This window comes from Cebus imitator, unplaced genomic scaffold (genome assembly GCF_001604975.1).
Source record: "Cebus imitator isolate Cc_AM_T3 unplaced genomic scaffold, Cebus_imitator-1.0 Scaffold478, whole genome shotgun sequence".
Taxonomy (NCBI): Eukaryota; Metazoa; Chordata; class Mammalia; order Primates; family Cebidae; genus Cebus; species Cebus imitator.
This window is the reverse complement of record NW_016107793.1, coordinates 258,906-269,390: the sequence shown is the minus strand read 5'-3', so window position 1 is coordinate 269,390 and position 10,485 is coordinate 258,906. Positions and strand designations below refer to the sequence as shown.

At 40.3% G+C, this 10,485-nt stretch overlaps 1 protein-coding gene across 2 annotated transcripts in view; it reads right to left on the bottom strand.

Annotated features, from left to right (window-relative positions):
* FAF2 (Fas associated factor family member 2) overlaps positions 1-10,485 on the bottom strand; it is a 61,873-nt gene that overhangs the window by 28,721 nt on the left and 22,667 nt on the right. For both annotated transcript variants that reach the window (XM_017512793.2, XM_017512794.2), the window contains one exon: positions 2,125-2,193. In XM_017512793.2, coding sequence (XP_017368282.1) covers positions 2,125-2,193 — 69 coding nt within the window. The remainder of the gene's footprint in view (positions 1-2,124; positions 2,194-10,485) is intronic.

Here is a 10,485-nt window from a genome sequence, read left to right as displayed (position 1 = left end):
AAAAAAAAAAAAAAAAAAAAAAAAAAAAAAAAAAAAAAAAAAAAAAAAAAAAAATAGAAAAGAAAAGAGAAGAGAAAAGAAAAAGAAAAACGAAAACAGTCTGGGAGCTCTTCGAAAGGTTAAATGTAGTGTCATCATATGAATCAGCAAAGTCCATTTCTAGGTATAAACCCAAGAGAAACGAAAACACACATTCACACAAAAACTTGAACACTAGGGCTGGGTGTGGTAGTGTGGGCCTGTAGCCCCATCTACTTGAGGCTGAGGTCAGGGGAATGCTCGAGCCCAAGAGTTCAACTGCAGTGAGCTATGATCAAACCTGTACTCCAGCTTGGGTGACAGAGTGAGACCTTGTCTCTTAAAAATAAAAAAACAAAAACAAAAAGCAAAACTCTCCAGATCCTCTGTTCCATTTCCTATCCACTCATTTGTCATTTATTTATTATTATTATTAAATTATACTTCAAGTTCTGGGATACATGTACAGAACGTGCAAGTTTGTTACACAGGTATACACATGCCATGGTGGTTTGCTGCACCTATCAACCCGTCACCTACATTAGGTATTTCTCCTAATGCTACCCCACCCCTATCCTCTAACAGCCCCCGGTGTGTGATGTTCCCTTCCTGTCATTTATTACAAACTGAAATTCTCTAGAATTAAGTTCCACAAGAGTAGGGACTTGGCCAGATGTGGTGGCTCACACCTGTAATCCCAGTACTTTGGGAAGCTGAAGCAGAAGGACTGCTTGAGCCCAGGAATTCAAGATCAGCTTGGGCAACACAGCTAGACCCCGTCTCCATACAAAATTTAAAAATTAGGTGGGCATGGTGTTACATGTTTGTAGTCCCAGCTATTCGGGAGGCTTGGGCAGGAAAATCGCTTGAGTCCGGAGCTGAAGGCTGCAGTGAGTGAAGTATGATTGTGCCACTGCATTCCAGCCCAGGTGACAGAACAAGACCCTGTCTCAAAAAAACTAAAAAAGAGTAAGAACTTATTTTGTTCACTGGTATAATGCCACAGCCTAGAATTTAATAGCTCAAAAATGTATAGAATATCTAAATCATATTAGAAATATGGTTTTAGGAATCCAGCACCCTATTTAAATAGCATATAATAATTAAAACAGTAACTTGAGATCAAAAGGATATTTGACAAAATTCAACATCCACTCAATATAAACTATTAATATGCTATGAATGGAAGAGAAGAGTCAAGAGATATTTATTTCTGTGTTAAATAAATATGCTGAGAATACAGCAGTTAAAAACAAACCTCTGCTCTCACGGAGCTTACATCCTTGGGGATCTATCTCATAGCAACAACCAACATCATACTTGCTCATAAAAATCAGAGGCATGGCCAGGTGCAATGCCTCACACCTGTAATCCCAGCACTTTGGAAGGCTGAAGCAGGCGGATCATCTGAGGTCAGGAGTTCGAGACCAGCCTGGCCAACATAGTAAAACCCCATCTCTACTAAAAATACAAATTAGCTGGGCGCAGTGGTGTGCGCTGTAATCCTAGCTACTTGGAAGGCTGAGGCAGGAGAATCACTTGAACCTGGGGGGCAAAGGTTGCAGTGAACCAAGAGCACACCACTGCCCTCTAGCCTGGGAAACAGAGCAAGATCATCACACACACACACACACACACACACACACACACACACACCAGAGGCATTATAGTGAGGACAAAATTCTATTACCATTATCAACTGACAGTGTTTTAAAAGTTCTAGCTAATTCAATGGTCAAGGAAAAGAGATGCCAAGAACATGATTACCTAGACAACCTCAAAAGAATAAACTATAAAATATGTAAGAAGAAGGTTCCCATCAAGACGTCTGGTTAAAAACTAAACACACAAAAACCAATTGTTTTCCCAACAAGATACTAACAAACAGTAAGGGGTAGGCACTATATTGAGGGATTTAGTCACAAATTTTTCTATGATTTTATAAACTTTCTCACATTCTTTACCTTCCCACTCTCTTATTTTTAGAGTCATAATTCTGATAAAAACAAATCAACTGAAAAGATGCCTGCTACGGAAAAACATACGGTTTTGATTCTTAATCAGACCAGAGAAAAAGAAATAAGCTCAGAATGCATCCTATTATACCTCTATGTTCCAGTTATGCTGTTCCAAGGTATGGCGACACTGATCCATAGATTCTATGCCAGTAAGATCCTGAAAAGACAGATGAAAACAAAAAGTTACTTAGAGCAAAACCAACAGTATACATGTGAGTAGTTTTACACCAAATACTGCTGCTAAGAAAATATACTAAAAATGTTAAAAGTGGATGTTAAAGTATAGTAAACCTTCACTGATTCAGAATTTATACAGTCAGCTAACTGTTCTAGGCTCATACAGAAGTAAAAAAATGATAATTCCTTTTAAAACTTCAAGGCTTTCAACTAAGAGGACTACTGATTCAGATCAATATTCTTCTCTCAAATTCAAGTTTTTAAGGATATTTCAAACTGTAGGCTAAGCAAAATATTATTTTATTTTTCTTTTTCTGAGACAGAGTCTTGCTCTGTCCCCCAGGCTGGAGTGTGGTGGGGTGATTTCAGCTCACTGCAACCTCTGTCTCCTGGGTTCAAGCAATTCTCTTGCCTCGGCCTTCTGAGTAGCTAGGATTATAGGCACGCACCACCACACCCAGCTAGTTTTTATATTTTTAGTAGAGACGGGGTTTCACTATGTTGGCCAGGCTGGTTTTGAACTTTTGACCTTGTGATCCACCTGCCTTGGCCTCCCAAAGTGCTGGGATTACAGGCGTGAGCCACCACACCCGGCCTAAGCAAAATATTATTTAATGCTAAACAACTATTCTGTTTATAGTACAGATTGACCATCCCAAATCTGACATCTAAAATGCTCTAACATTTTTCAAAACATTTTGAGTGCTGACATGTCTTAAAGGAAATGCAGAGTGGAACATTTCAGATTTGAGATACTCAACCAGTATAATGTAAATATTCCAAAATTGAAAACAATCCAAATCTGAAACACTTCTGGTTCCAAGCATTTTAGACAAGGAATACTCAACCTCTACAATAATGATGTAATGCGCCCTTCCTGTAAAACGTCATGCCTTTCATTAACTTATTTCATTTTATATGCTGGTATTAACTTAGTTTATAATATGAACTGTGTCATTTCATATGCTGGTATTAACTTAGTTTATAATATGAACTGTGTAAAACTTAACTCTCCCTCCTTTTTTCTTCTTTTTGAGACAGAGTCTAGCTCTGTCACCCAGGTTGGAGTGGAGTACTGCAATCACTGCTTACTGCAGTCTCAACCTCCCAGGCAGAAGCAATCCTCCTACCTCAGCCTTCTGAGTAGCTGGTATTGCAGGTATGCACCACCAAACCCAGCTAATTATTTTATTTTATTTTTGTAAAGACGGGGTCTCCCGATGTTCCCCAGGCTGGTCTCCAACTCCTGGGTTCAAGCAATCCTCCTGCCTCAGCCTCCAAAAATGCTGGGCCTACCAACGTACTGGGTTTATACGCATGAGCCACTGTGCTAGGCTTTACCACTCTTTCGCATGCAGATGACTCCCAATTTAATCTGGACCCACCATCACTTCTGAAATTTAGCAGCACATGTCTAACAGCCTATTCAACATTTCCACCTACATGTGGCACCACAACCTCAAATTCATCATTTAACACCACTGTATCTGTTAACAACACCATCACCTTCCAAAATATCCAGGAAAACTGTGTGCAATGGCTCATGCCTGTAATCCCATCACTTTGGGAGGCCAAGGCAGGCAGAACACTTGAGGTCAGGAGTTCAAGACTAACCTGGACAACACGGTAAAACCTCATCTCTACTAAAAATACAAAAATTAGCCTGGCATGGTGGCAGACAAATTCCAAAATCTTTGGCCTGGCATTTAAGTGTTTCTATAATGCTGTCCCTACCTGCCTAGCTACCTAGGTTATTATTTTTCTTCCTTCTCTTCCTCTCCTTTCTTTCCTTCTTTCTCTTTCTCTCCCCCCCTCCTTCGCTCTTTCTTTCTCTCTTATACAGGATCTCGCTATGTTGTTCAGGCTGGTATCCAGTTCTTGGGATCAAAATATCTTCCCACCTTAGCCTTCCAAAGTGCTGCGATTAAAAGCATGAGCTGCTGCAGTTATAGTATTTTCTCACTGTTTCCCTTCAGATGTCCAATACTCAGCAAATCTAACATATACATCTCACACCCAGAATTTCCACAGTGCTAAACTCTAGCATTCCTTCAGAGCCTAATACAAAAGCCAAAACCATCCATCTATCCATCCATCATTTCATTTGACAAATGTGTGCTGCCTGCCTATTCTGTATAGCACTTAACTATGTTGGAAGGATATAAAATGAGTAAGATATAGTCTCTATCCTCAAGAAACTCCTCTAAACAATCAGCAATCTTCAGGGCAAAGAGATTGATCTCAACCTGACAAGAATGTAGTAGTATGGACTGATCAGCCTGAAAACTGAAGTTCTTGCCTAATTCTGTATCCTATGGCCATGGTCAGGCATATTTTAACTCTGAATTTAGTTTCCTTTATGTGCAACGTGAAGGGTTTAATGTGGAATGCGTTTCTTTTCCAGAGCTTAAAAAAATACATAAAATTCAAAAACTGAAGTTTGGATTCTTTAAGTATACAAAGTTTTCATTTTTTATAATTACATATGTAGTACAAAAACTTGCAGTAAAAAATTTTAATGTTTAAAATACTGTAGGCCGGGCGCGGTGGCTCAAGCCTGTAATCCCAGCACTTTGGGAGGCCGAGGCGGGTGGATCACGAGGTCAAGAGATCGAGACCATCCTGGTCAACATGGTGAAACCCCGTCTCTACTAAAAATACAAAAAATAAAATAAAATACTGTAAAAATTTCAATACTGAAATTGAAAAGTTCCTTTAAGAACCACCGACTTTGACAGTTCGGAGTCTGGATTTTAAGTCCTGACCATTAGAGGACTCTTCTCATTTGGCTATTCCCTTCTGGCTTCTAATAAGACCCCTTTAATTTTCAATTTCCTATATTACAACCCACTAAAGAACTGGGATGTCCAGGGTTCCTCCTTCTCACTGTGGATTCTCTGTAAGAATTGGACCCTAGGCCAGGCATGGTAGCTCACACTTGTAATCCCAGCACTTTGGGAGGCTGAAGTTAGTAGATCACTTGAGGTCAGGAGTTTGAGACCAGCCTAGCCAACACAGTGAAATCCCGTCTCTACTAAAAATACAAAAAAAAAAAAACAACTTAGATGGGCATGGTGGTGCACACCTGTAGTCCCAGATACTTGGGAGGCTGCAGCAGGAGAATCGCTTGAACCCAGGAGACAGAGGCTGCAGTGCATCAAAATCATGCCACTGCACTCCAGCCTTGGTGACAGAGTGAGACTCCATCTCAAAAAAAAAAAAAGAACTGGACTCTAATCTTACCTTCTTCCCAGTGTGCAAATGACTGCTCCCTCCTCTAAATACCAAAATTGCTTTCTACCTCTCTTATATGACTACTGTTTCCTTTATGATTATTTACATTCATTCTACTGCCTTCTTAGAGAGCGTAATATAAGTTCCCTAACCGTAGGGAACAATTCACTATAATATTCACTAGTACCAAGCACACAGCAAGGACTTAAACAGTCGTAGAAAAATCAGTCCAAGTTAAAAAGACCTTTTTGTATAAGCTTCAGTCATCATAGCTATAATCTGAAATTCTCTAGATATTATTATAAAATCTCACTGTACATTAATACACTCAGGTTTTGTTTTGGGATTGGTTGTTGTTGTTTTTAGAAAGGCTCTGTCTGGCTTTGTTGCCCAGGCTAGAGCACAGTGGCACGATCTTGGCTCACTTACAACCTCTGTCTCCCAGGCTCAAGTGATCCTCCCATCTTAGCCTCCCGAGTAGCTGAAACCACAGGTGTGCACCACCACACTTGGCTAATTTTTCTATTTTTCTGGGGTAGAGACAGGATTTCACCATGTTGCCCAGGCTGGTGTTGAACTCCTGGGCCCAAGCTATCCTCCCGCCTTGGCCTCCCAAAGTGTTGGGATTACACGCGTGAGCCACCACACCTGGCTACTGGGGGTTTTAATTTCAAATGTTCTGACTAGATGTCAAGCTACTTGTTAAAAAAATTTCCCGGCCGGGCGCAGTGGCTCAAGCCTGTAATCCCAGCACTTTGGAAGGCCGAGGCGGGTGGATCACGAGGTCAAGAGATCGAGACCATCCTGGTCAACACGGTGAAACCCCGTCTCTACTAAAAATACAAAAAATTAGCTGGGCATGGTGGCGCGTGCCTGTAATCCCAGCTACTCAGGAGGCTGAGGCAGGAGAATTGCCTGAACCCAGGAGGCGGAGGTTGCGGTGAGCCGAGATCACGCCATTGCACTCCAGCCTGGGTAACAAGAGCGAAACTCCGTCCCAAAAAAAAAAAAAAAATTTCCCACATGTTGGAGGGGGAAAAAAAGAAAATTAGCTGGGTGTGGTGGCGCTTGCCTATAGTCCCAGCTACTCAGGAGGCTGAGGGAGGAAAACTGCTTCAACCCAGGAGGCAGAGATTGCAGTAAGCTGAGATTGTGCTACTGCACTACAGCCTGGGCGATAGTGCGAGACTCCGTCAATAACTAACAAATCCGTAAAATTTTCCTGAAAATCAGTAAGTCAGGAAAGAGTTCAGAAAGTAGTGTTTGTTCTTAAAGCTCCTCAGCTGATTCTAACATATGGCCAATCTGGGAAATCCATGGTATTGATATGTAATTCTAAGTAGGAGTAGAGATCCCTCGCTAAAATAACTTTTAGGCTGGGTGCAGTGGCTCACACCTGCAATCTTAGCTCTGTGTGAGGCCAAGCTGGTGGGTGGAGACCAGCCTGGGCAATAGGGAGAAACTCCATCTCTATAAAAAATACAAAAAAATTAGCCCTGTGTGGTAGTGCACCTGTAATCCCAGCTACTCAAGAAGCTGAGGTGGGAGAATCACCTGAGCCTGGGGAGGTCAAGGCTGCAGTAAACGGTACCACTGCACTCCAGCCTAGGTGACAGAGAAACCTCATCTCAATAATAATAATAATAACCTTAAATGATTATAAACATTTAGGAGAGAACAATCAGAGTGACTGCATATCTTTAATATATTGAAACACTTAACCTAATTTGCAAGCAAAACACTTTTTAAGTAGTGAAGCAGGGTGAGCTGGAAACCCAACTGAACAAGCCTGCTTTCAATCACTACTGATCAGTACTAAAACTATGTCCCAGATATAAGCGATGCTGGACACACCTGGGACAGGATTATTCATTCATGTATCAACATGTTATTTGTATATCCAGGATAAAGATACAGTCCCTGCCCTTTTTAAATTTTCATCCTAGTAAATGGAGACTGGTCAAAACAAATCATACGTACAGAAAACATACTAACAAAATTTTCATTTTGTTCTAGAAGATTCCTTTAGATTGGGTGCTCAAGGAAAGCCTCCTCAAGGAGATAATATTTGAGCAGAGATCTGAATGAAAGATAAGGGGCCAGTCATGGGGAAATACCTGGGAAGAGTATTCCAGGCAGAAGGCCAACATATGCAAAAACTTTGAGACAGACAGAAACCCACAGAACTCGGAGGATCTCTGGATGGAACACACAGACTTTGACAAAAAAATCCAATTATATAGAATATATGTGAAACAACCTCACCAAAGGTGGGTGGGGTTGCTAACTAAGAAACTTTGAAAATGAAGTCTGTAATATTAAAGGCAACAGGAACTACAAGTAAGCACTGTCCTCTAGCTGGTAAGGTTTTTCCCCATGGGAGTATGAATTAATTCTGAAGCCACTGTATCTCCATATATATCCCAAAACTGAACAATTAAGTAAACAGATGGTGAACGGTGAAAGTCAGTTTTCTCACTGTAGAAGTGGGAGGTGACAGATAACCAAAAGAAGAAGGCTAGAATGGATAGAGTGGTAATGGATAGAGTTGGAAACATCAACTCATGTTTAAATTAATATAGATACAGATGACTGCATACAGAAAAATTTAGTTTAGTATACATACATGCATATCCCTTGCTCAGTCAGCTGAAAGGCCCTACAAGCAACAACATCCCAGTAGTAAGCATACCTAATGCCCGGATCTTGGTTTCTAGTAACATTTTCTAATAAAAAGAATCAGCTTTACCCACATCTGCTGCTAGACGGGTATGGGCAAAATCAAGAGGGTACACAAAACACAAGGATGTGGCCCCATATTTACTGGTTGAAAATGGGAAGCAATAATATTCATCTGACCAGTTTTCTCTTAAAGCCACTTCCATGATGATGATGGGACTCAATTATATTTTTTATTTCAGTCACTCCTGATAAATAACAAAATTGGAGAAATAAAAATATCTACAATAAAAAAAAAAAAGAATCAGGGCTCCTTGAAGAAGTAGCTGATTCTAGGCTTCTTGAAGAAGTAGCTGATTCTAGGACTGGGGCAGGAAATATTTAAGACATGCCTAGATAATCTTGTAGTAAAAAGGATAAAGGAGGCTGGGAGTGGTAGCTCATGCCTGTAATCCTAACACTGTGGGAGGACTGCTTGAGGCCAGGAGTTCAATACCAGCCTGGGCAACAGAGCAAGCTCCCATCTCTACCAAGAAAAAAAAAAGGATAGAGGAGTCAACTGAAAAAGATCCCAGTGGCAACAGCTCGAACAATTTGAGCAATAAAATAAATATGCATGATATAAATACATGGATGAATAAATGGGGGAGAATAGAAAAATATCCTGTGCAGAATTCCAAACAATTTATGTAGCTATTTACCTTTCCCTTCAAGGAAGTAGAGCATAACTTATCACTCCTTCCCAGGATAGGCTAGGTATGGTGACTTCCTTCCAAAGAATACAGTATGGAAATAGTGGCAGGGGGGATTAACAGTGGAGAAACCTGACAAACACTATCAAAGCTAGGTGATCAAGGCCAAAACATTGACAGTGAAAATGTAATGAAAATAGCATTTTACCTCTGTAATCTTTCTGTCAAAAATCCATAATCTCAGCCCCAATTATGAGAGAAACAACAGGCAAATGTCAATTGAGAAATAATCTACAATATACCTGACTGGAACTTCTGAAAACTGTCAAGGTCACCAAAAACAAGAAAAGGAACCCAAAGGAACCTAAGATATGACTGCTAAATGGTATGTAGTACCCTAAATGGGATCCTGGAACACGAAAAGAGTATCAGGTAAAAACTAAGGAGATCAGAATAAAGAATGGATTTATGCTAATAATAGTGTATTGATACTGGTTCAGCAATTGTGACAAGTGGACCATACTAATAATGTAAGGTGTTAAATAGGAAACACCGAGCATGAGGCTTATGGGAATTTTCTACATTATCTTCACAATTTTCTGTTAATCTAAATCTCTTCTAATGACAAGTTTATTTAAAAAGTAAAAAAATTAAAACAAAACATAACTTGAAGGAGGGAGGAAGCACTGGAGGCAGAACCAGCTTGGCAAGTTGACAGATAAGGTCTGAGAAGTAAGCAGGGGCGAGATCATTCATGACAGGCAATATTTTTCCATTTTACCTGTATAAGAAGCACACGAGGAGCTTTTTTTTTTGGGTAGAGATGAAGATTTCACTATGTCGACCAGGCTGGTCTCAAACTCCTGGCCTCAGGCAATCCTCTCACCTCGGCCTCCCAAAGCATGAGCCACTGTGCTGGGCCTTTAGGTGGGAACTTTTTAAAAAACGCTACAAGCTAAGCTGGGTGCAAGTAAATCTGTCTAAAAAGAATGGGAGATATACAAACCTCTCATTGCTAAATCTGACAGGCTTTTAAAAAATAAAAATAAATCAAAAGAATGGGAAAAAGTGGAAACAGACTGCCAGACGAAAGTAAAAACACGATTTCATCACACTAAGTGTACTGTGTGGGAACTAACTGACCTCACTGCTAGTCAGCAGGATGGTTTTGTAGTTGATCTCTTCACAAGGTCAAAGTAAGCTAGTGTGTTGAACTCATTTGGCATTGACTGTCTAGAAACAGTTGCATTCATAATGCAGACAGGGTTGGCTACCCAGATGTTCTATAAGTTTTTGTGTGTGTGTGTGTGTTTTAATCCTAGTATAGTTAGGTAAAGTTTAAATATTAGAGAAAGATTAGAAATGGGGCAGGGTGAGAGGCTGAGTAGCCTCTCACCCTGCCAGGGTACTGTGGTGGTTTACATTTACATATTTCCTCCCAGTTCCCCTTACTCCAAGAAGAGAGTTTTAGGGCTTGATTCAACCTCCTTTACAATTAAAAAAAATTATCATATGGGAAACTGTTTAATGGTCTTTTCTTCTCCATTCTACATTGTATGTATGCTGAGAAGAATCCATTCATCTCTGCCTTTGATCTTTACAGGAGTCTTCTGGTGTTTTCTCACCTGGCTTGGGAACCAACTTTTTCTTTCTTTTTTTTTTTTTTT